General features: G+C 51.5%; 3 protein-coding genes across 16 annotated transcripts in view; 1 reads left to right on the top strand and 2 right to left on the bottom strand.

Annotated features, from left to right (window-relative positions):
- Positions 1 to 683: 683 nt before the first annotated feature.
- LOC122365340 (breast cancer metastasis-suppressor 1-like protein) lies at positions 684 to 8,881 on the bottom strand. 2 transcript variants are annotated; one of them, XM_043336485.1, is made up of 2 exons: positions 8,744 to 8,881; positions 684 to 2,078 (listed from the first exon to the last, which is right to left on the bottom strand). In XM_043336485.1, the coding sequence occupies exon 2, from the start codon at positions 2,062 to 2,064 to the stop codon at positions 1,345 to 1,347; it is 720 nt and encodes a 239-aa protein (XP_043192420.1). In that variant the 5' UTR covers positions 2,065 to 2,078; positions 8,744 to 8,881; the 3' UTR covers positions 684 to 1,344. The 2 variants fall into 2 exon arrangements, with proteins under 2 accessions (XP_043192420.1, XP_043192428.1); XM_043336493.1 differs by having other exon boundaries at positions 8,833 to 8,856.
- Positions 8,882 to 9,349: 468 nt separating this feature from the next.
- On the top strand, positions 9,350 to 18,321 carry LOC122365405 (histidine--tRNA ligase, cytoplasmic-like). 3 transcript variants are annotated; one of them, XM_043336598.1, is made up of 8 exons: positions 9,350 to 9,397; positions 10,280 to 10,364; positions 11,326 to 11,595; positions 14,540 to 14,821; positions 15,376 to 15,597; positions 15,895 to 16,101; positions 16,752 to 17,306; positions 17,599 to 18,321. In XM_043336598.1, exons 2-8 carry the CDS (start codon positions 10,362 to 10,364, stop codon positions 17,806 to 17,808), a joined length of 1,749 nt encoding a protein of 582 aa, XP_043192533.1. In that variant the 5' UTR covers positions 9,350 to 9,397; positions 10,280 to 10,361; the 3' UTR covers positions 17,809 to 18,321. The 3 variants fall into 3 exon arrangements, with proteins under 3 accessions (XP_043192533.1, XP_043192551.1, XP_043192542.1); XM_043336616.1 differs by lacking the exon at positions 11,326 to 11,595 and adding an exon at positions 11,673 to 11,759; XM_043336607.1 differs by lacking the exon at positions 9,350 to 9,397 and adding an exon at positions 9,408 to 9,426.
- Positions 18,322 to 18,470: 149 nt separating this feature from the next.
- Positions 18,471 to 25,446, bottom strand: part of LOC122365354 (striatin-interacting protein 1 homolog) — a 29,437-nt gene continuing 22,461 nt past the window's right edge. For 6 of the 11 annotated variants that reach the window (XM_043336582.1, XM_043336555.1, XM_043336548.1 and 3 more), the window contains exons 15-18: positions 25,174 to 25,242; positions 24,719 to 24,854; positions 22,998 to 23,095; positions 18,471 to 19,452 (exon numbers count right to left, since the gene is read on the bottom strand). In XM_043336582.1, the coding sequence (XP_043192517.1) occupies positions 19,291 to 19,452; positions 22,998 to 23,095; positions 24,719 to 24,854; positions 25,174 to 25,242 (465 nt within the window). In that variant the 3' untranslated portion in view covers positions 18,471 to 19,290. Of the gene's footprint in view, positions 19,453 to 22,997; positions 23,096 to 24,299; positions 24,336 to 24,718; positions 24,855 to 25,173; positions 25,243 to 25,446 lie in introns of all 11 variants that reach the window. The other 5 variants (XM_043336535.1, XM_043336519.1, XM_043336512.1 and 2 more) reach the window with 1 other exon arrangement.

Consider the following 25,446-nt stretch of genomic DNA (forward strand, 5'->3'; position numbering starts at 1 on the left):
ATCTGTGATCGTGAAATGTGTCGTCAATAACTCCGACGTTTGTAACGGCTGCGGCGAGAGGCCGTATGGTGACTACTATGAGAACGGTAGGGACCACCTGTGTCGAGCGTGCTACCAGCGTATCCGCCACGCGTCTCCCCGCGCAGCAGCGGAGGTCTACAGCCGGCAGCAGCTGGCCGCCTTCCGGAAGGTCCGAGACTGCAGTGAGATCCACCGGCACGAGAACACGGACGCCGCGCTGCAGCTGAAGACGCCCCGCGAGATCAACAGACTTCGCAACAGGGAGGCCTACTTGAGCCTGTACTTTTGAGTGTGGGGTCGTGCCTGGACTAGTATTTGAACGTAGACTACTCTTGGTCCGGTCTAGGCAGGTGCGAAGCAGCTCACAGAGCAGTCACAGCGGCTTGTCTGACGCAACAACGGCGAGCAATGCCCACACTGAGTGTGAGTCTGTGCAGATTACATTATGTGCTAACTGCCATACGCTACACGCAGTGTCTATCTGTGCACATTCGGTGGCACGCACGATCTAGTGTGCCGATTTGTTTACCCACTGTTACACCAACTGGTAACCGTTCAAAGGCGATCTAAAAAGTATGAATGAGTGTATGTTCTACGGCTCACGAGATAAAATGCACAGAAATCGTCGTGTCTGCTGTGTTTTATCACAAAAACGCACGTTAATCACTATTGGTAGTGTTGTATTGATTATTTAATTCAATTTCATTTGGTCCATTACATTTACTCATTGCGTCGAATTGGCATGTAGTTCATTCTAACGAAACAAAAGCGAACACACACCGTCCTCGGGTATCACAAAAAGTGGCATTCTGTGCAGAAAAAAGACAATACAATCAGCAGCAATCAATCCTTCAATTCATCGTTCGCTATCACTATCGCTAACGCAAGAGTTCAATTCAGCCCAGGCCCCGCTCGGAGCCGGGCGCACTATACGCTACACGGCGGCCGGCCATGGCGCCACCAGCTACTACCTACAGTCGGCAGTGGGTCAGATGGGAGAGATTCGGGCTGCAAACGCCCCACATCAGTCAGGTGGGCACGGGCGCACCGCCCTAAGAACCGAAACACATCACAAAGGGGTCAACGGTGGCAAAGATCATCGTGACTCATCACAGCGACCACATGAACTCACACACTCACGCACGGACTATCAGGTCAAACGCTCGGCGCATCGCACCTGCCACGCAGGTACGTCGAGGGGTCACTTCCAAAACACGGACAGCAGGAGTGGGACGAAGCGGCGCCGGCGTCCCCAGCGTCGTCTCACGTGTCCGACGCCACACACTCACCAACACGTCTCAGAGCCACAGCCCGCCCGGGCGCTCACCAGAGGGCATTCACGTCACGCAGGATCTTCACCTCGCCCTTACGCTTTGTAACCGACAGCGCCTTCTTGATGGCGGTCCAGTCCTCGAGCACGTCGTTGTCGGAGAGCATGTAGACGATGTAGGGGCCGGTGACGGTGACGGGCCGCTTCTTTCGGCTGCCGTCCTCGGTCTGGCTGGCGCGCCGACCGCGCCGGCCGGTCCGCTCCTCCTGCCACAGGTCGGACGTGATGTCCACGTGGCGGCGGTCCTCCTCCAGGCGACGCGCGCGCTCCTCCAGGTCCTGGCGCACCTGGTCATACAGCATGCTCTTGCTGGAGCGCCAGTTCTGCTCGGCGGCCAGCATCTCAGAGTCGTAGCGGTGCTGCGCGTTGGCCAGCCGGTAGCACTTGAGGCGGAGCGCCACCTCCTGGCGCGTGCGGTGCGCCTCCTCCAGCTGCCGGAGCGGAGTGAGGAACTCGGGCGCGGTGCCGGCGCGCACTGCCGCCAGCCGGTCGTCCAGCAGCGCCAGCTTCTCAGAGAACAGCTGCTCCTTGAGCACGGCGAACTGCTGCTCCAGCTCACAGAGGTGGTCCAGACACTCGTTCTTGCGGACGAGGCACTGGTCGAGGTCGAGGTCGGACGTGTCCGTGTCGGAGCCGTGCGACGACCCCGAGTCACTGGCGCTGCTCTCGTCCTGCTCCATCTCACCGTCCGACTCCTCCTTGTTGGTCGGCATTGCGGCAGCAGAAACTGTGTAACACAAGAAACATCGAGTTCACATTGGGGCAATGTCCCCATTCCAATGGGCAGAGGAAGACTTTAAACAGAGTGGGAGAAGAAACACATCTAGTGTCATGCATGAACTATTGATTTTAATACATTTTTTCAAGCGACCAGTAGTTCGTATGAGGCCCGAATTCCACAGCTATCAGACCGACCGCCGTTCGCTGTCAGAACGACAGTCGTCCACTGTGAGATCAACAGCTGTCAGCTGTCATGACAATAGTTGTTGTCCACTGTAAGTGACAGTTTTCCGTTATCACCGACAGTCGTCCCCCGTCAGACTGACAGTCCTCCGCTGTCGGACAAACAGGTTCCGCTTTCAAAACAACGTTATCACCTGTCCATTATCACCAACAGTCATCCACTGTCAGATCGACAGTGGTCCGTTGTCAGAACAACCCAATGGCCAGCTGTCAAATTCAGCTCGCTCCCAGTGTGGATTAGGATTTTCAACACATCCAAACCACTGGATGCTGGAGCCCTTATCTTGATATCATAATACATGCTGACTTTACAAAACAAAACTTCAATCATTAATATACTTAAATTAGCTTAAATACAAATTTAGCTGCAATGTTGAAATAAACTGACAGAACCTGAGACAACACTAGACAGAGACTGGAGCACGCGAGTCGTTGCAGGCAGTTAGTTTCAAGAAGCCAGTGTCGTGTCTGGATTCGTTTATTTGGCTGCTAGGAGAGTGGTGGTCGCCGCCACCTTGCAAGTGGTGTTGTGCAAGTGGATTCACCTCATCGAGGTCTGCTTCCCTGCTCTGCAATCTGCATGCTGCTCTCACCTGGATGAGGGAGTACTTACTGCCAGTTGCATGCTTTTGTCTTTGTCCGTCCTTGTCTGCTTCTAACCCATACCGCATCTAACCCACCCAACCTGCCCTTGCAGTGTTGTCCTCGTCTTGCATTGTGCGTGCTTTGCATGTTGGTGTGACACAGAAGATTGAACCAGCTCCTGGCCTCGCATGGTATGTGATCCCAAGTCTTGCTAAGGGACACAGAAATGACAATCCCAAGATCCCCAACTCTCAAGCACAAATCCTGCTCGCAGTCCAAGATGGACTCACTGAGATCTTTCTCTGCCTCAGATACAGATCAACCAAATGTTGACTACCAAGACACTGTTTCATCTCAAGCAGCTAAGCCTGCAGGGATTGTTGCCAGTTCACTCAAATCTCTGCCTCTTGACATTGGGACAAGATTGTCTCCGACCATCCCCAGACCTCCAGGCATCACTAGTTCGACCTGCAATGGAGGGCCTGTGAATCACGTGTGTAATCTGGAATAGAAGACCAATCAACAAGGGGTACAGTGTGACATATGCTTTAACTGGTATCATGCCCTCTGCCAAGATATACCCAGAAGTGCATACAACGCTCTAAAGAAACATGAAGTGATTGCATTCATTTGCAGCACATGCAAAAAGCTACCAAACCTGGACAAATTCCAGCCAAGAGCCTCCACAAGGGATGTTGCCATCCAACTGTCCCCAATCTCACTCCACGGTGATTCAAATCACTCAGGGCAGAACAAACATTCAACCTCTGCTGATGTTGCAGCTCAAGTTAACACAGAGTCGTTGACCCCCCAAAGCCTGCCTGAGATAAGCAATGCTCTCTCCGCGCTCATCAAGAAGATTGACAAGCTTGAAAAAGCTATCACAGATCAGCAGGCTACCTCCTCAGTGACCCATAGCCAATCCAGCCAGGCCGGGGACTCCCAACCAACCATCTCCAGCAACAGCAAACACCCCTCCTATGCTGAAGCGCTGATTCGGCCCAATCCCTCAGGTCCTACCCAGGCCAGAGGGACAGACCAGGCTGGAAACCAAAACAACTATAGGACTGTGGTCAGGGAGGAGCTTCTGGAACTTGATGAGAGAAAGAAGAGACGAGCTTCCCTGGTGATCCGAGGACTAGGAGCATCATCTTCTGCTGAGGCTATAGACAAATTTGCTGAAGTCACCCATCTACTGATTGGGGAAAGAGTGGCCCTTTCGGAAGCATGTAGGAGCAAACCAGGTGTTGATCTGTTTCGTGGCAATGTCCACAACTCCCAGCACAGGAAGCTGGTTCTCGAACAGGCCAAAAACCTTAAGAACTCTGAGCAATTCTCAAAGGTGTATGTCAAACGGGACCTGACATACATGCAACGTATGGAGCTCCAAGAGAGGTTCCTCAAGCATGGCAGGAAGACCACGGTGGATCCCCCGACGAATTCCTCCCTGCAAACTGAAGTGAGATCAACGACACGGCCCCCAGTTGGAACTGAGGCCCGCACTCGAACCAGGGTGTGGGAACGTCGAGAGCCCGCCTCCGAGCCTGCTGCGCCTCTTGAACCCGGCTCCCTGACTCAACGGCCCCCACCCGCTGCCCCTCCCGGAACACCAAAGCCCGACGACCCGAAGGATAATGATGGTCAACCAGTAACCACCAACAGTGCACCCGTCAGCTCCCCCAACCGCGAAGCAGTCTTGCCTGTTGCTTCCAATGGTGATGACGTTGGCGACCACCACAACGAAGCTGAAACTTTAAACCCCTTCCCTACCCAAGGCGGGTCGGGAAACTAACACGTCAAGACAAAACTCCACGCACATTCGCTCTCCATATTGCTCATTGCAACGTCAACGGCATCTGCAACAAAATTCCAGTGCTGCAGGACACGTTACATCTGAAAGGTTTTACAGACATCTTTCTGGTCTCAGAAACACATCTCCAAGAACATATTCACGACGCAGCAGTACAGATTCCGGGATACACGCTTGTAAGGAACGATAGTGGTAGAGCAGGAATTCACGGGGTTGCCGCATACATAGCCGATCATCTGCAGTTCGACAAGGTGGATGTATCCTTCAGTAATGTATTATCATTTCATCTATCAGTTCTCGGCATCTACATCTTCGTCGTATACAGGCCACCTTCGCATTCCGTCGCGGAAAATGAGGCTCTTGTCTCGTTCCTTTTAGAGACCTGCATTGGCAAGGAGACAATAATTCTGGGCGACTTCAACTTGCCTTCTCTCGATTGGACTTCTCCAGACAACATCCTCAGAGCAGCAACACCGCCGGATACAAGATTCTTGGACCTGTTTGATCACTTGGGGCTGAACCAATGGATCACAGAACCGACTTTCCCACGATCAGGCAGCATCCTCGACCTCATACTCACATCTGAGGACGACAGAGTTGGGGACGTTACGGTCAATGCCGGATGCCCCTCCTCCGGGATGCGATCACTGCAGCATCCACTGCAGCTATGTTTTTGACAAAGACATCCAGGTGCCTCCAGAGAACTCGCACCGTCTACTGTGGCACCACGGGAAATATCACATGATCAACCGTCACATGGCATCAATTGACTGGGACCTTGAGCTTCAGTATTTATCTGCGCATGACGCCTTCGAGCGTCTCCAGGACATATTGGAAGTGCTAATATCCCAATTCATCCCAAGATCTACACATAACAAGCCCAACAAGGTTCCTTGGAAGAAAAACCCACCGACTTCTCTGAAACACCTAAGGTTCTCCACATGGTCAGCCTACAAGCAGGCGAGAACGTCCTTCGGCAGGAACTCCCCTGAGGCAAAGACACTGCTAGCATCGTTTCTACAGTGTAACAAACGGTTACGAAGTTTCGCAACAAACTCGCAAATCGACTACGAGCGATCACTGTTAAAGAAGATGAGGGACAGCCCGAAGCTCCTTCACTCGTACCTACGTAAGAAGAAACAGTTCCGCTCTTCTGTAGGACCTTTAACTCTGTCATCGGGCTCCGTCACTGACCATCCCAAAGCCATGGCCGATGCCTTCGCGGAGGCTTTTGCCAGCGTCTATGGCGAAGCCCCACAGCTCACTCCCTTTCCTCACCAGAGCTGCCAGGCATCGCTGAATAACGTTACATTTACCCGCGAAGATGTTGAGGGCATCCTTGCTCACCTCGATGCTAACTCTTCGATGGGCCCCGACGGTATCCATCCACGTCTGTTGAAGGAATGTGCCTCGGTTTTATCGCAACCACTGTTTCATATCTACAAACTGTCGCTAGAAGAGGGAACACTGCCTCGCCGTTGGAAGAACTCCCACGTAGTACCGATCTTCAAGAAAGGTTCGCGATCAGACCCTCTAAACTACCGGCCAGTTAGTCTTCTATCTGTTCCATCGAAATGCCTGGAACGCATTATTGTGCGTGAACTGAACGAGTTCCTCGCCGAGAACAACCTTCTTGTCGACCATCAATTCGGTTTCAGGTCGGGCCGCTCTACTGAAGACCAGCTTCTACTGACGTACGACTTCGTCTCGCGCAACTGGGACAACGGATGCCTCGTCGATCTTATTCTTTTCGACTTCTCCAAGGCCTTCGACACGGTGTGCCACTCAGTCCTCCTCGAGAAACTCCGATGTATTGGTCTCGGCGGACAACTCCTTGCCTGGCTCCAGGACTTCCTATCTCATCGAAGGATGCAAGTAGTGGTCAAAAGCACTCTGAGCTCATCAAAGGAAGTACGGAGCGGAGTACCCCAAGGATCGATTCTAGGTCCGATCCTTTTTTAATCTACGTCAACCACATAGCCATCGGTTTGCACAGCCGCTACAAAATCTTCGCAGACGACCTGAAGATATACATGTGTGGGAACAAGTCCGAGCTCGACGCCAAAAGTCTTCAGTCGGACATCGATCGTCTCCAAGCCACAGCATCATCGTGGGGCCTTTCGCTGAACTCGAAGAAGTGCGTCCTCATGAGGTTCCAACGGAAATTCCATAAATCACCAAGACCGAGTTACTATCTGAATAACTCTGCCCTTCCCTGGACCGAATCGCACTGCGACCTTGGCGTGATCATCGATGACAGTCTAAGGTTCCATGAGCAGGCTAGAGCTGCTGCCAGGAAGGCTGGAGGAGTGGCACGCAGCTTTTTGAAAGCAACCTTGTGTAGGGATGCAGACTTCATGCTGCACATCCTCCGCACCCACATCCGTCCAGTTCTGGAATACGCCTCTGTTGTATGGAACACAGGATATATCGATGACCTCAGAAGACTCGAGGCGGTCCAACGACTATGGACTCGTCACATCAAAGGCCTGCAAAACATGGAGTACGGTGACCGCCTGAGACAGTTAAACCTCTTCTCTGTGAAGGGCAGACTGATCCGATCCGACCTCATCAAATGCTGGAAAATCTTCCACAGCCCCGGTCCCATCAGGCCGTCAGATCTCTGGGAATTGTCCTCCGAACGCCGCACCCGAGGTCATCAACTCAAAATCACAGTCCGGCGCTGCCAACTGGACACGAGATCACGTTTCTTCTCGGAACGCGTCGTGAACGAGTGGAACGCCTTGCCCGACTCGACGGTCACCTCTACTTCCCTCGCCGAGTTCAAGTCATCACTCCTGAAGGTTCTTGGTGATCGTTTGTTCGACTACATCGTCTGATCTCTCCTGCAAGGTTCTACTGATCATCGCCGCGCACTCCAGATTCCGCGAAGGAGCAAATCAAACAGTACCGTGACAGCCGGTACTGAACTGATACCCCACAGCTAATCACATCTAGAATTTTTCCTCCCCCAACTCCAAGCAGACGCACTACCCCAATCCCCTGCGGTCCATCTCTCAGCGCCCAGCGTAACCAGGGGAATTGGCGCGTCTCTTTCCTAAACGGTTTCCTGCCTCTCCTCATGCACTGGTGAGTCAAGGAAACCCAACAGGTGAGTTGAACAGGTGAGTTGCCTTCCCTAATCCCCCACATTCCCTGCAAAGTGCAATCCCCAACCATTACAGCAATTTCTGGTACCTAATCTGTTAACTTTGGAATTTGGATTAAAAAACTTAAGTGTGCTCATGAAAGCCAGGTGCTGTCCCTTCAATCAACTAATCATGGCTGTTATTACCAACAGCAGAGTGCACTGCAGACCATACCTGTGAGGAGTAGAGTGGTTGGTTTTGGATTAAGCATCATTTCCAGTGGACCAAGTGGAATCATCCACTGGAACCTCTCATGCCAATGCTGTTCCAAGCAGCCAAGTAGTGACATTTTTTAAAAATAAATTTATTCTGAACCTTCTGAATGGAAGGATTCACAAGGACAGAGCCCCCGCTAAGAAAAGCTTGTTGCGTTGACCCTGCCCTCTACCCTCCAATCAGGCAATTCCAATTCTATGGCAGAATTTGGAGTCCAAAGTTAAATGTGCTCACAGCTGTAAACGGGCAGTCCCCTCATCAACTTTGCCTGGCTAGGTATGGCCTGCCACCAACCGCAACCATACCTGGCAGGAAGCTCATAAACATCAAGCGCCCGTCATGCTTCAAATCTAGACTGTTATAACTGAGAACTCGTGCTATCACCACGCAGAGTCCAACGCTCTACTGAACGAGCTATGCCAGGTGCATTACCCAGGAATGTAATCCTGGTGGCTGAATCTCCCATGAGAAACCTGTGAGTCGTGTCATACTGTGAGGAGCGAAATACCATACTGTGATGACTGAAACTATCCTATTGCTATAAAAAACAAAATGGAATTTAGAGAGGACGATTGGCCTATAAGGTCTAGCCCAGCCAAGTTAGGGGAACTTGAAGTTCCCCTGTACTGTACGCCTTCTACGTTACCTAACATAAAAAGGACAACTCACCAGTTACTTAGCACAAAATATGATGAAACAAAGATCTTATAAATAACTCAATCGAATCAAATCGAAACTGAGTGAAAATCGTCCGACACCTCTATACTTTTCACCGTTTTTCACTGAATCGTGGGAATGGACAAGGAGTATGGAATGGACTGTTCATGTTGGGCCTGTTCAAGGCAGTGTTCAAGGGTCCATTGCACGCATTGCACACGGCATTTGGCTTATAGTAGAGAGAATTTACTCCGAATTGTTTCGGCGCTACGGTGATATTTTGCATTTAACATTATACATATTGACAGATTTTGACGTTGACATTGGTCCTAGCACATTTCGTGCAATTCATTTTTTCGCAATACGTCATTTGCTTTCAATGGATTTTTCAAAGCTTCTGCTCTGACATCATTTCCGTAAAGAAATGAACATTTCAACGAGACTTTTTGTAATGGCGCAGAACAGACATTCACAGTACTTTTCACAGTTTTCTTTAAAAATTATGACATCATAAATACTGTATGCTGATTGGTCGAAATGTAAACGTATAGGAAACCTTCTGCAGTCATTGGCGTTCAATATGACGACAAAAGATCCCGTCATTTTTTTTTCAAAACCCACGACCTCTCCGAATCCGATTTTGGATACACGCCGACGGCGGTGCAGGTGGGGGAGTGAAGTGTGTGGTGCAAATTTTTCGTATTATTAGGTTTATAATTGTTGAACTCAAGAGCCAAGCTGCTACGCGCCCTAAACCAAAATTACAACAAGTTTATAATTAGGCTCGAAGGCTGAGCTTGTCGCTGTGCTGCATAGAAATCTTTCTGCATTTTCACAATGAGGAGAGAGATTTAACTCTAAGGGGTCTTTAAAACAAAAGTTCAGTCATCTGTTGCAATTACTGCTTATCTCCTATGCATTTTAAACAAGTATATTTTGCTACCAAAATCAGAAAGTTAAACAGGCGCCTGGTTAGATTCTTCCGCGCCATTGCTTGCCTGTTTAGGTTCTTCCGCACCATTGCTTGCCTGGTTGGGTTCTTCTGTGCCTCTCTCCCTCTCCCTCTCCCTCTCCCTCTCCCTCTCCCTCTCCCTCTCCCTCTCCCTCTCCCTCCCCCTCCCCCTCCCCCTCCCTCTCCCTCTCCCTCTCCCTCGCCCTCTCCCTCTCCCTCTCCCTCTCCCTCTCCCTCTCCCTCTCCCTCTCCCTCTCCCTCTCCCTCTCCCTCTCCCTCTCCCTCTCCCTCTCCCTCTCCCTCTCCCTCTCCCTCTCCCTCTCCCTCCCCCTCCCCCTCCCCCTCCCCCTCCCCCTCCCCCTCCCCTCCCCTCCCCCTCCCCCTCCCCCTCCCCCTCCCCCTCCCTCTCTCTCTCTCTCTCTCTCTCCTCTCTCTCTCTCTCTCTCTCTCTCTCTCTCTCTCTCTTATATATATATTATATATGTATATGAACCCATGAACTCTCTATAGAAATATGCACTTACTGCTGCAGTAAAGTAGATTAGTGCCTTGGTATTTTGAATTTTTGATTGGTGAACCCATGTACTTGCTTTCAGATTTGCCACCAGTTTGAAGAGGGAACTGAAGAGTTCAAATATTTATTTGGTTCAACATTACTTTGAATATTCTAGAGCATAAATGGTGAGTACCAACAGCAGGTCGATTTTAGTTAGATAATTCGTGCTGTTTAGTCTGCTTGAATGTACTGAATGGTTTTCTTACATTTTAGCTTCAAATATATGTAAAAAAATATGATAAAGTATTCCAAAGACAAGAAAAGCAATCCATGTACCTAGTTAACTTCCATAATGGTTTTATACCTAGAATTGCTGTTTCCTAATAGTACTGTTTGCTTCTCTTGGCTGCAGAGTATCCAGCTGAATTCAGATTACTTTATCATCAGATTACATATCAGATTACATATCAGATTATTAGTCACTTTATCAAAAAAGTGTGCAAACAGTGTGCTTTTATTCTTATTTCTTAATAGGTGATTTCTTGGTTACATTGGTGTTTCAGCCATAATCACCTGCCCTTTGTTGCTGGTTTGTATGACAAAGTTTGCACTTTGCAGTGCTTTCCGAGTTTAGCTAGAGGCTGCCTATCCGAAGTTGCGTTTTTACATTTTGAGATGCATCATCACTCGTACTCCCCGGCTCCTGCCGTCGTAAGTTTCCGTCAATCGATGCGGTGCTGTCATCGTTATCGTCACCGCCCTCTCTCCCCCTCCCTGCCTGCCTGACCCGCTCCGTGGTCCGACTTACGTCAGGCGACCTTCGGCGGCCGCGACGGTCGCAGGTGCGTGCCGCTAACCGGTCCACTCCATGTATACCGGCCACCTGACACCTCCCGCCCACTGTGGTCCACTCCTCCCCGCCCCTCCCCCCGCCGGGGCCGAGGGCGGCCTCCTCTCCGGGCCGGAACCCCAGCGGGCACGTGTCGGGAGCCGTGACGCGGCGGCCACACCCGGCCGGCGCCGGCCGCCATTGGCTGACGGCGGCCAGGGCCGGCCGGCCGGCGGCGACGTGGCCGCCGCGCCCCCGCCGCCGCCGCCGCCGGCCGGTCGCTCAGTGGCGCGCCTCGGCTGCTCGTGTGTGCACAGATGGCGTCTCCACTGAGCGGGCGAGAACTGCAGGCGCTGGACGGCTTCCTGGCGACGCGCAGCTACCTGTGCGGCGCGCGGCCCGGTCGGCTGGACGGCGAGGCGCGCGCGCGCGTGCCGGCCGCCGCGCTGACGGACGAGGTGCCGCACCTGCGCCGCTGGTTCGGCCACCTGAGCAGCTGGCTGCCGGCCGAGCTGACGGCGCCGCCGCCCGACGGACTGACCCTGGAGCGGGCGCTCAGCGCCGGCAGAGAGGAGGCACGACAACAGGTACTGACGCCGCCCCCGCCCCCGCCCCCGCCCCCGTCTGTTTCTCTGGCTGTGTGCTGGCGCCGGTCGCGCGGCAGAGTCTGAGGCTGGTGGCCGGCGCGCGGCGGTTCGGCTCTGCGGGCGCCCACCGCTGCTGCTGTCCCTGCCTCGGCCGCCAGCGCCAGGTAAGGGCCGCCGGACCGGCTGACCGACACTGAGCCGCGGCTCTAACCAGGCACGACCTCAGAGCCGGGGCTCTGACCGGACATAGTCTCATGGCTGGTCCGACCGGCTGCGCGCGATTATCGCCTGTTGTAACATCCGCGGCGGCTGACCGAGTTACAACACTCCGTGCGTGCAGACTCGCTGTGCTCTCGCACCATTCTAGCTGCCGTAGTGTCGCGAAATAGTCACGGCACCTGTCGTCATTCTTGCGTCATCTGTCTCTCACATTCTGCCGCGGTAAAAACGGTGGTTCCGGCCGGCCCGGGGCGCCGGCACTTCTCAGAACTATTTATGTTGGGCCGACGGGCGGCTCATGCCGCTCGTAATGCGTAGCAAAGCTGCGGAGCTAGTTCAGGGCTTCGACAAAAAGGAAGACGTTTCGAATGTGTCGATTGAAGAAAAATGGATGGAAAGTGACGAACATTAACATCGTCGCATACTTTTTATCCTTTGAATTTTAAGTTCTCGGTATAAATATTTGTTCAATGCCGTAAACACCGATAGTCGTAGGCGCAGATGACCATTGATCAATGCTAACCCAAACATTGTCATCAAACCCTGATTCTTACGTCGCTACGTGGCACCATGATTTTAGCAGTTGCGAGTGACATGGAATCTAATGAATTTAACATCTTTTGGTCATACTTGCTAGACTTTTCCCGATATTATGCGCAGATTCATCAATCCATGATGCCTAATGTTTATTCATCTTAATAGTTAATGCTGCAAAAAGTTACTCAATATGTCTAATTTTATTGAGACATATTGAGTTACACAGAGCTACACAGAGCTCTACATCATTTTTATTTTTACATCTACATCTACATTATTTTTACACAGAGCTCTACATCAAGCCCATGAACTCGGGCATTATTCTTCATTTCGATTCTGCACACCCAAAGTCGACCAAACTCAACGTGGCTAGAAATCAATTTAAACGGGCTATCAGGAATTCATCAAACAACATGAAGGAGAGGAAAAGTGTAGAAAAGATAAGGCAATTACTCTTAAAGAATGGCTACCCAAACTATGTCCTGAACAGGTTGCTCAGAGAGGCTAGGGGGAACAAGACTCAGTCGAGAACTAGAAGAGACAGGACCCAAGAACCGTGTGATGGGTTCCTTACACTTCCTTATGTAGATGAAAGACTCCTGTGTGAAGTCAAGAGGAAAGTGAGACAATCAGGCCTCAATGTAAAGTTAGCATGGAAAAATTCACAAAAACTAAAAGATAAACTGGTGAGATCAGCACTGTGTAAGCCCATATGCCCAGGAGGTCAAAGATGTCACACATGCAGCTCGGGGTTCTCTGGGGACTGCACACAGAAAAACTTAGTCTATGAGATTACATGTACTGTCTGTGAAAGCAATGGAGAGACCGTAACATACGTAGGCGAGACGAAGCGCCCGGTGCGCTTACGATTCAATGAACACCTGAGGGACGCGCTCAACAAAACACGCGACACGCCCATGGGCGATCATTTTCAGGAGTGTCACTCCACCCACGAAGGAGGCACACCTCTCAAAGTACGCATTTTGTATAAGTCGAAAGATCACCCAGACAGGAAAATCGCGGAATCTCTCCTTATCCAAAAGAAGCACCCAAAGCTCAACTCCAATATGTCTTCATGGCCCATACTATAGAATGATAGTCGTTTGTTTTCATTATCCACTGGCTGTCATTGTAAATTATGTGTGGTTTATTGTTACTGCGCTTGATTCGAAGTTCTATGCATATGTATTATGTATTATTGTTTAAACCGAACCTTTTACGACACTACATATAAGGCCTTGTACGACACGATCTACTACGAGACTTCGAAGCGTTTGCATTGTTATTGTTGTTGTCTTCTTTTTTTTTTAATGCGACACGATCACGATTTCGACCAAGACGAACCATATTGTATGTATTTGTGTGGGAGTGCCGGCATATTAGTTGTATGCATTTGTATGATTGTTTAAACCGAACCGCCCTTTTACGACACGATCTACTACGAGACTTTCGAAGTGTTTGTATTGTTATTTTTTGTTTTAATGTGACACGATCCACGACCAAGAAGAACCATATTGTATGTATTCGTGTGGGTGTGCTCGCATATTACTTTTAATGGTCATGTATGTGTGGATGTATATGTGGAATAGGTGGAGTTAGAACAGCTTGGGATATGATCGATTTAGTTCAGCTTTCCGATTTTAAGAAGACCATTTTATATATCACGTGTAAGAATTTAAAAAAGTGGCTTGGCGGCAGTTATAAAACTTCGTTGTCAATTGTTTCATGTGGCTTGAGAATGAACTGTTGTTCGAAAATTTGCCAAACAATATAATATTTGCTTTTTATTGCATTTTCAATTAATTATCGAGGAAAAGGTCATTTGAAATTCAAACTACATATATTGATTTTATGTTTTATAATGTGGCTTCTGAAGTTATCATTGCACCGACCACTCACCGGTCATAATACTGATGTCACGCTTACTGTACAGCGCACGGTGCATTGTGTTAACAATGTGAATCTCTCTCCGCTTTTGTACTTATCCCCAGCTCTCTCTCTCTCTCTCTCTCTCTCTCTCTCTCTCTCTCTCTCTCTCTCTCTCTCTCTCTCTCTCTCTCTCTCTCTCTCTCTCTATCTCTCTCTCTCTCTCTCTCTCTCCCTCCTCTCTCTTTCCACCCTTCACCCCCGACCAAACTCTTCCCACGAATACTTCTTCTCTGACCCTTGCTCTCTCTCCCTCGCCCAGCTGGACGGTGAGCTGCAGCGGCTGGCCGCCCTCCGAGCCCGCCTCTGCTCCGGGGACGCCTCAGATGGCGACGTCAGCGGCGCTTCTAACACCGGAAAGCAGCGCCATGAGAGCTCCCGGTCAGCCGGCGCCGGCGGCAAACTCATCCTCAAGACGGCCAAGGGCACGCGCGACTTCCAGCCGGCCCAGATGGCACTGCGGGAGCGTGTGTTCGCCTCCATTGTGGAGACGTTCAAACGCCACGGCGCCGAGACCATCGACACGCCCGTGTTTGAGCTCAGGGTGAGTGACTGGGAAAGGGACCTGTGTGATTTAGAGTACGTGGTAGTGGAGCGGCGACATCACTTGAACAGAGCTTTTCAAGCTGGACGCTGTGCGTACGTATGGGTGTGTTCAGCCCTCGCGGAGGTGTTTTGTACCGCCGCGGGAGTCGTGACACGCAGTCTGGTTACGACAGAGGGCTAATGAGTTGCGAATAATGGGCACGCTCGTGAAGGGGTTGGCTGCCGGCTACCTCGCTACGCCGGGTGACGCAAGCGGAGCAGTCATGCGTTTTCCGCTCCAGTCTGACAATGCCCGATATTATTTTTGTGGTTTTGAGAAGCTGTGCTCATTTTATCATGTCATTTAACAACGTTGAACACTGTAAAGGTGCTTATAGCGTGCTGTAACATACAGCCATTTACAACATACATACAGGCCAATTGTTGTAACGCATTAGGTTTAGGTGGGTCCTTACTTTCCGCCGATTTATAACCGATTTACCTCGTATGGGCATCAAACTGTCGGCTATCGCCACATCTTCCTTACTCCCCCCCCCCCCCTCCCTCCCACAGGAAGTGCTCACAGGCAAGTACGGCGAGGACAGTAAGCTCATCTACGATCTGAAGGACCAGGGTGGCGAGATCCTGTCGCTGCGCTATGACCTGACCGTGCCGTTCGCCCGCTACGTGGCCATGAACAAGATCAGCAGCATCAAACGCTACCAGATCGCCAAGGTGTACCGTCGCGACCAGCCGTCGCAGGCGCGCGGCCGATACAGAGAGTTCTACCAGTGTGTGAGTACGGGGTGGAGGCGGCGTGGGGGCGGGTTGGGCACGACTGTACGTGGTCTTACTCTTTTACATTCATGGGACTTGGTAAAAAGCAGCCGAAGCTTGGGTCACGCTTGAGTTAAGGGGCTTGCTGCAATAATTGTATTGCAGTTTGAATTTCAACCTATGGCACCCTTGTCAGTTGATTATTATCGTATTTTTCGCTCTCGCTGTATGCATTATTGCCTATAATGGACACCATGAACTTTCTGCACGGTTCCGCACCACCTGACGGGCTCCCTGTTCCGCTCCGCCGGCCAGGATTTCGACATAGCCGGCTCGTACGACCCGATGGTGCCGGACGCCGAGTGTGTGCGCATCGTGTCCGAGATCCTCGAGTCGCTGCAGCTGGGCACGTTCGTGGTGAAGGTGAACCACAGACAGATCCTGGACGGCCTGTTCGAGGTGTGCGGCGTGCCGCCAGACCAGTTCCGCAGCATCTGCTCAGCCGTCGACAAACTGGACAAGGTGAGAAGGATATACAGCGTATGCTGTGGGAGAGGAGCGAAAATTGTGATGATATATGCATTGTAGCGTCGGATGTGAATATGACCAAGGGACTAGTTGGGGTTTCACGCCTGGGCTTAGGCTAGTTTAGAGATATTGGGCTGAGATATGGCGATTATTTTGCTGTTATATTAGGCAGTGGCGGATCCAGGGGGGGGGGGGGCAAAATCAGGGCATTTGCCCCTCCCAAACGGCATAATTTTAACATTACGCCATGGACGAGGCATGGAAAGAATCGATAAATTGTTATGGTTCACCCCCCCCCCCCAAAAAAAAAAAAACTCCGAGCTGGATTCGCCTCTGCTATTAGACTCTTCTTGTGACTGCTTTGTCCACCCAGTTTGCTTGACATCGCTTCGACTTCGGTGTGGTACCCGACCTCATAGTAGCTTGATCTTGGCTGATGTTGATCACCAATCAAACTGGTTGACCTGATTAGTTGCCCCTAATTAACGACCAACCACGACTAATGTGCCGACATCCAGTCGCTGACCAGTGACCATATCCCCTCCCCCATTGAGCCACTCCCCCCCCCCATCCTGTTCCCTTTTCCCCGATTATGTGTGTCTCACCCCAGTGCTTCTGACCGCCCTTCCCACCTGTACCTCCAGAGTCCATGGGAGGAGGTGAAACGTGAAATGGTGGAGGAGAAGCACCTGGCGCCAGAGGTGGCAGACCGGATCGGCCACTACGTTAAGTTCTCGGGCGGCCCGGAGCTGGTGGACACCCTGCTGAAGGACGCAGCGCTGGCGGCCAACAAGAACGTGTCGGCCGGTCTGGAGGCGATGCGCGCCTTCCTCGGCTACTGCGCGCTGTACGGTGTCGGCGGGCGGGTCAGCTTCGACCTCAGTCTGGCCCGCGGCCTCGACTACTACACGGGCGTCATCTATGAGGCCGTGTTAGAAGGCGGTGACGTGGGCAGCATCGCCGGCGGCGGCCGCTACGACGGCCTGGTGGGCATGTTCGACCCCAAGGGTCGCTCGGTGCCCTGCGTGGGCGTCAGTATCGGCATCGAGCGGCTGTTTGCCATCATGGAGGCGCGGGCTGACAAGGCCGACCAGAAGGTGCGCACCACGGAGACGGAGGTGTACGTCTGCTCGGCGCAGAAGGGGCTCATGAACGAGCGGATGAAGCTGCTGACCACACTGTGGGACGCCAACGTCAAGGTCAGTCACGCTGGAAGCAGCGGGGAGGCAAGGGGTGGGAGTTAGGCCGATGTCCCACAATGCTATATGGCTTAAAGTCTTGGCCTTGGCTCAGCGACTGGTGTATTTCGAATTTGTGTGCTTCGACGTAAATTCGATATCAACCGATTTTGTCTGCTATCATTTTTAATAAAAACAGGCCAATGCTATCAGAAGGAAGGTCTCACCAGTCGCATTAGCCCATTTTCTCCCCATCCATGGCAGACGACTGGTCGCTCTCGCTTATCGTGACTTCCGTCTCTTTCTGTCCCAGGCGGAGCAGTCGTACAAGAAGAACCCGAAGCTGCTGCAGCAGCTGCAGTACTGCGAGGACCACGGCGTGCCGTTCGCAGTGATCCTCGGAGAGAGCGAACTGCAGCGCGGCGTGGTCAAACTGCGCCACGTGGCCACACGCGAGGAGACAGAGGTACAGCGGGACCAGCTCGTGGAGGTGCTGCGTGCGAAATTAGCCGCCCTCGGCTGACCGGCTGCCGCCGCCCGGCCCGCCCGATCCAGACCAAAGGCCGCGTCCACGCCCTGTGATGATCCAGCGCAATGGAAGAGTCCGCAGTCGGCTCTTCACGCCTTGAAACGATAGTAATTTATTGCGGTTGGTTGTTTTTTTCGCGCGTGGAGGTGCTTTTTTACCCGCGTGCTGCGGTTGACAGCGTCCTGAGCCCGGTACGAAGTGTAGTCAGTCAGTGATGTTCGACATTACGGGATGCGGCGCTGAGATTGTCTGTGGCCTGTGTGGTGTGTTTGATACAGAAGCGCGGTGGAGTGCGCTGTGTGTTCCTTGTGCTCTGTGTGCGTCGATTTGTGTGAGTGCTCGGCTCGGCTCCGGCGCCGCCCCGAAGGCGGGAGGGGGTCGCCCTCTGATCCCGGCGGCGTTGTTCCTTGCCGCCGCGGGGACTGGGTGGGCACAGACGGCTCGGTGGCCAGCATTCGGCCCATCGGTAACATCACGCGACGAAATACAGCCCGCAATGGGACCGAGTAGCAGTATCTGGCTGAGACTGGTGTGAAGAATGAAACAAATGTGGTTTGAAGACCTGTGACTGGTGCCTGGTGGGTTGAAGCATCCAATTCGAAAACGCCTATGTAGCAAAGTCTCTCTTCAGCAAGGTCGTGGCAGCGACAAACGCCTGAAGATATTGTATTCGTGTATTCAAAGTACCGAAACGTTACAAAATCTAGGGGTGCTCGGCGGCGGGCGCCCCTGCTGACTAGAGGTACCGACGGGCCGGCGTTAAGGCACGGGCGCCGCTCGCCCCCGGGACGGCGGCGCGACCGGTGACACCGGGCGACTGCTCCGCACGGCGCGGCCCGCCGGCCGTGCGGGCTGTAAAACTCCAGCCGCTGCCGACTCAGAGTCGAGCAGCTGCTGACAACTGTCACGCGGGTAAGCTCGGAGAGTTATCGAAAAGCACACACGTCGCGGCCGAGTCGGGCAAACGCAACCAACACACGCTAAAACTAAGACCGCTGCTAATTTGTTGTCGTCGACGCGGAAGTTATTCATTTGTTTGACTGCAATCCGATTGCACAAAAGAGAACGTTACCACAGTGTTGCGTTCGGCACTCAGTTTGATCCGGTAAAATTTCCGCCGATCCTCGGCAGTACACACTCCCATAATCACATATCTGTTTAACACAAATTGAAGGAGCCAGCTCAGAAGATACATATACGCTGTTCCCCTTGTAGATAGTCGCCATCACGTTAACAACTCGGGCGACACAGGCGACTGAAGCGAGCCACTCCGTTATCAGGGTCAATCGTTCCTCGAACACGTAAAATCGAACTGGATCAGACAACAAGACAAAGCTGTATACCACCATATCTCGATAAGATTTCGTTGCATCAAATGCGATGCTACAATCGTCTGTAACTCGACTCAGTCGTCAGCCGGTCTTCTGACCGTTTCAGCGCCGGTTTAGCTCTGACTGAACAGTCCGGTCGGTGCTCTCAGCCCATGTATCCGGGCTCGATCAGTTTGTCCCAGTCGGTGGACTGCTGAAACACCTCTCGCTCCAGCCAGCGCCGGTAGTTGGCCTTAAAGGCGGGGGTCAGCTCGAGCGGCGTGGCCAGCACCGAGCTGAGCGAGACGTCCACCGGTTCCAGCTCCTCCTGGAGGAGGCACAAAGCACAGGCAAAAGGGTCAGGAGAGGGTCAGAACAGAACTCAGTCATACGTTTCGGTACAGTCGTGTACAGGTTGATGGTCCCCTACTCTTTATCCACCGGGTTCCTATGGCTCAGCATTGGCAGCAGCCGCCTGGTACCGGTAGGCTGTGCCGCATGACCGGAGAGTGAAGCGGCACAGTCTACCCACGCCGTTTGACATCGGCTCGGGTCGCCGGGTGGAGCGCTTTGTAGACCAGCTGTCACGTCAGACCAGCGCGGGGGGAGGGGATCGTCTCGGTGGTTGGCGTGGGCTGGCGAGTGGTGTGGGGCGTGTTGGTGGACCATGGGGGCTGGGCGGGTTGTGTGGTCACTTGCTGCATTGCACATTTTGCGTTGTTTAACAATTGCATTCCTGTTTTTGCTAAGCACAATGCACGGAAGACCCAGCGAATATAATTTACTTGTGCATTGTGCAAAACGTGATTTGGCACGGTATCGAGGCAACCATAGGTCTTGTGCCACATATATGCATGATATTTAGGCAATACGCTTATGAAAATGGTAGATTGATCGGATTGATCCTGGATGTCAATTCGTATGCTAAATGTCGACATGTAATAAATGAACGAAGGAATGAATCAATCAATCAATCGACAATCGACATGTAGATATAAAACCGTATAAATGGCTCGCAACCACTAAAATCAAACCAGATCCTAACTCGGAAAAGTAGCCGGAGCCCCGATGAGGCTCGAACCGGGACTCCACGTTGAAAGTTTCGCCAATGATCCATCGGGGGACCATCAAAGCGTCCAAAACCGCAGCATCCAAAGTACGCAACATCCAAAACCGCAGCGTCCAAAGTACGCAACGTCCAAAATACGTCCAAAATCGGGTATATAGGGAGCATTCACAACGTCCAAAACCGAAACATCCAAAACAGCAACATCCAAAAACGTATCATCCAAAAACGCAACATCCAAGGACGCATCATCCAAAGTACGCAACATCCAAAGTACGCAACATCCAAAGTACGCAACATCCAAAACCGTTAGGTTAGGTTAGGTTAGGCTAGGTTAGGTTAGGTTAGGTTTCCTTATGCCCGGTAGGCATAAATCAGTAGGTTAGGTTAGGTTAGGTTAGGTTAGGTTAGGTTGGGTTTCCTTATCCCCGGTAGGCAAAAATCAGTAGGTTAGGTTAGGTTAGGTTAGGTTGGGTTAGGGATAGGCAAAAATCAGTAGGTTAGGTTAGGTTCGGTTCGGTTAGGTTAGGTTAGGTTAGGTAAGGTTAGGTTGGTTTTGGATGTTGCGTGCCTTGGATGTCGTGGTCTTGGACGTTGTGGTTTTGGAGGTTACGTACTTTGGATGTTGCGTCTTTGGATGTTGCGTTTTTTGGATGATACGTTTTTGGACGTTGCGGTTTTGGATGTTTCGGTTTTGGACTTTGTGAATGCCCCCTATAAACCCGATTTTGGACGTATTTTGGACGTTGCGTACTCTGGACGCTGCGGTTTTGGATGTTGCGTACTTTGGATGCTGCGGTTTTGGACGCTTTGATACGGACCCGATCCATCATCATTCCACCAAGCTAGAGCGACCGGCACCCGAAACCACAACAACATTCATTGACTTTGCTGCCGACCTCCCGGCCCCGCCGCCCGCCCGGCCAGACTTTGCCCCGTCCGTGGCCACCATCCGGTGTAGCTCAGCGTAGGAGTGCTAGACTGTCAAACTGACCGGTAGTGAGAGGCCCGGTTCGAGACGCTTCGCGTGCTGGATGTTTATTTCTGTGTCCGAGGCTATGCGATTAGTCCACTTTTCAGAAAGATTATATGGTGACAGGTCTGTTTTCTTTCTTTGCTGCAATTCATGAGGAGACCGTATGGACCCTTACCTGTCCTTCCGCACCCCACTTGGGAGATGGGTGTTTGAACCCCCCTGGTTTTTGTGAATATCTCTAAAGCGAATTTTTGGAGGGTGGATTACGATCGGTTCTATGCGACAAGCAGGCATCGGTAGGATTGTGATTGCAGGATTGCAAAATCCTGATTGCATTCCTTTTTGGTGGATTGCACCTGGATTTGAAATCCATTCCAAAAAACAGGATTTGATTGCGGATTGGATTGCATCATACTTCCAATTTTTGCAATCCAATCCGGATTGTGTTTGATTAGTGCTTTGAAATGGTTTGTTGCGATTGAAAATTATGAGATCGGCTTCATCGGCTTAATGTAGGTACTTTGCTATCAAGGGCTTTACATCGAAACTTGGAATAATTTAAACGCTTTTAATTTAAACGCTCAAAATAATATACGCTGATGAACTACCTACATAGAAAGGGCAAAATTACATTTACATATTTGAGAGCGAGTTTTAAAAATATAAGACACTGGTTGGGTAGAGGTTTAAATGTGGGGGAGTTTGAGGTAAAAATTATTTCCCATAAAATACCTGTGCCTTAGATAGGAATTACTCGCAAGACTAGGTACTAGAAATGGGTGATATGGGGATGGAGGCACGGCCCTATGCCCCCTCCCTCCACCAGATCCACTAGTGCACATAATAATACAACAGGATTGCAAAAAAGGATTGCGGATTTGATCACAATCCAAGTGAAAAAAGGGGATTACGCGTAGGAATGCAATCCACTTCGGCACTAGGAATGTGGATTGGGAATGCAATCCTTTCAAAAAGGATTTTACCGATGCCTGGCGACAAGTGACCACACACACCCAGCCCCAGGTCCGCTCACTCCCTCCCCACATCACCCCCGCCCCACACCACACTCCAGCCCGCCTCATCCACCGAGCCGAGCTAAATAGACAGGCCTGACCTTTACCCCCCCCCCCCCTCCCCCCAGCCGGTGTAACGCAGCGTCCGGTCAAATCGCTCTACCAGGCGACCCGAGCCGGTGTCATACAGTGTGGGTAGGCTGTGCCGCTTCACTCTCGGGTCATGCGGCACAGCCTACCGGTACCAGGCGGCTGCTGCCAATGCTGAGCCATAGGAACCCGGTGGATAAAGAGTAGGGGACCATCAACCTGTACACGACTGTACCAGCTCAACGGTTCCAACGGCTCCAACTCATTCTAAAGCCAGTACACTCATGCAGCGTACGTCTTCGGAATCAGGCACATCTGGATGACGGCCGTTCCAAAGTTTACTCGGTGTGGAAACGGCCGCGATGCTTTTTATTATTAGTATTCACTGAGCAATGGTTTGTCGCCCTCAGTGCATTGCAAAAATCGTCGCATTACCATTGTCAATTCATAAAAGTGTGCTCGCACGCATGGACGGCTATGATCTATCGGTTATGCATGAAGGCAGAATAAATATACATGAATCAGTCATTCCGGTAGCCAGGGATAGATAAACTCTTCGCCACCAGAAACAATCACCGACCCGAGGCCACTGGGCCTCCAAAAGCGGCCCCGGGGCCTCCTGACTGATGCCACATTTCGTCAGCCCGCGACAGTCGTACCAGGCCGACTGGCCGTGCGTCACTCCCGCAGCAGGGACTCCCCTCTCGCCGCGTCCAGTGTCCACTCACCAGGCTCTCGGGGCTGTACCGGCGGGCGATGAAGTGATCCACCTTGGAGCGCAGCGCCCGCTCCTCGGCCTCGTAGTCCCAGGGACGCGCGTCCACCTCTGGAGAACAGGAGGGAGGGAGGCGGGAGCGGGGCGGGCGGGGAAGTGTCAATTTAGAGGGCCCGGTCGTAATGATCAACGATGACCCGGGTATTCGATATTGGACGGATAACACAGACAGCTCAGGACACAATGAACATGGACTCGTGTCAGGTTAACTGCTTTTTGTGGGACGAGGAAGTTCAGAACTACCGTAGCAGTGACACGTAAATGATAAGTCGGCTCAGGCTGTAAAGTGTAACCAGAAGAATGCTCAGATATGCGACATGCGTGCTATTGCTTTACAGCAGCATGCAATTTCTGAAACCAATATCCAGTTCCTGTAACGTTAGCGTCTCCAGGTCACCATGAAAAAGCTGTCTGGTGTCTCGTTATGACAGAACACAAGTCGCTCTAATTACACAACATAGTCTTTTGTTTACATCTCTACATGGTTAATTCCAAAACCCTTATGTTTACATTTCGCTACAATTAGCTTATTGCCACATAAAGCCAATTCACGTCTGTTGCAGCCATTTGGTGATGTCTACATAGTTCTGGCACCCAAAGCGGTAGGAGTGTGACGTCATCAACCACTCTCCCCTTATACCACTCTCCTTGCATTTTGGCAAAAGTAGGCAGCAGAACGGTGGGGCGCACTGAACACTTCGACAATCCTAAAAAAGCGTATGGAGAGAACGGCACGACTCCCGTGCAGCTGGTACACCGGCACCCGAGCAGACGGATATAAGGGACGTTTGACGACACGGACATTCACCAGACACCAGCCCGCACGAGGTTAATGTCTCCGCGCACCAGCCGATGGTGATAGATGACGGTGAGCATTGCGTAGTTTGTCGCACGGGCACCCAAAGCACGGCTCGTGATGACGTCAATCGCTGGAGAAACCCAGACTGCCCTCCACATATACATAAACTTACAAAGCATACTTATGACTCAGAGTCAGACCACAATATATCAGTGAATGTCCCATCATCCCGGACGGACTCAGCCCAGACCCAAGATCAAGCTGAAATATTACATGTGAACACAGACAGACTCACAGGCGTCATCTTACGTCACATGATGTCCCGAAAGCTGGACAAATGCTCCCTTGTCGCGATACCAAATCCAGCCAAACAAGCACAGACAAAGTTGGTACCAGAATCCGCTTGTATACCTCAGTAAACGAGCACAGAGGACATACACCCCATTATGTACATACCCTTGCAATACGCATAGAATCCGGGCGATTTCAGGTCTGCAAAATGTGCGCGGGAAATTCACGTACAGAATTACCGGTAGAAAATCCGACCCACGGCCGAATATGGCCACCGGCATGGAGTAAATAAAACGCAAGACAATTTGCTATTGCACGTGTGACATAAATATTGTGAGGCACAACTGAATTTGCTGAAAGAAAGCAACTAAAACTATAAAGAAAGTAGGCAAAAAGAAGTAAGACCAAACTAAAGTGCTTCTGTATGTATGCATGTATGTATGTATGACGTATGTATTGACATCAAAAGCCTTCCACATAATGGCGTGGCGATTACGGCTTCTGCCAATTCACCGTTCCCTCAATCGTTCCCTAGTCCCCCAGCTGTAACCAGTATCTACCTCACCAGTCCCACGTCCACTCACCGTTTCCGAAGGCCCAGTCGTCCACCAGCCTGTGGCGCACCTTCGAGTAGATGGCGCTCACTGTGCGCATGTTGGACTTGCGCCACTGCCGGCCCAGGTACTTGGTCTGCATCTTGAGCAGCTTCAGAGTGTACACCTGGCGACCGGGCGGTGGGCGGGTCAGGGAAAGATAGGGACGGTAGACCATAGCACGGCACAGCGGGGGATAATCAGATGGTACTCTGAAAGTGGACAAGCGCAGTTGTGACGATCAGCGGACCAGCTGTCGATATGTAGCTCGTCCACGGCAAAAAAAAAACTATCAAAACTATCCGTGCTGCATCAAACAGAAGCATGTGATATATAATAGATGCTTTTAAATCGGCGGACAATGATTATCAACTACAACACTACAATAACACCAGAGTGCGGCCCCGTCGGTCAGAGTACGACTGATGCGTGGACTGCTGACTGACCTGCATCATGGCGTGCTTCACTCTCAGCGAACGCTTCAGGATGGGGGCCGACTTGAACACCACCAGCATCTGTAGAGAAACGCGGCAACACGCTCAGTCCTTCACTCAAGGCCTACAGCAGAACGGCTATCATAAAACAACGATCCTGGGATAGGGACACAGTAACGTCATCATACCTAGACCAAATCGATGCCATACATACCTCATATGATATAATTGAGTACTTAATCGTGCTTCTATCAGTTCCATGGTTAAATGAATAGCTCAAGCAGC

The sequence above is a fragment of the Amphibalanus amphitrite genome, unplaced genomic scaffold (genome assembly GCF_019059575.1).
Source record: "Amphibalanus amphitrite isolate SeventyFive unplaced genomic scaffold, NRLGWU_Aamphi_draft 000028F_arrow, whole genome shotgun sequence".
Classification (NCBI taxonomy): domain Eukaryota; kingdom Metazoa; phylum Arthropoda; class Thecostraca; order Balanomorpha; family Balanidae; genus Amphibalanus; species Amphibalanus amphitrite.

What these genes read in the sequence shown, in the direction of transcription:
- LOC122365340 (XM_043336485.1), bottom strand. Translation starts at nt 2,064, where the DNA reads ATGCCGACCAACAAGGAGGAGTCGGACGGTGAGATGGAGCAGGACGAG.
- LOC122365405 (XM_043336598.1), top strand. An exon ending in ACAGAGAGTTCTACCAGTGT is followed by an intron (nt 15,598 to 15,894) that starts GTGAGTACGGGG and finishes TCCGCCGGCCAG; the next exon opens with GATTTCGACATAGCCGGCTC. An exon ending in CCGTCGACAAACTGGACAAG is followed by an intron (nt 16,102 to 16,751) that starts GTGAGAAGGATA and finishes CTGTACCTCCAG; the next exon opens with AGTCCATGGGAGGAGGTGAA.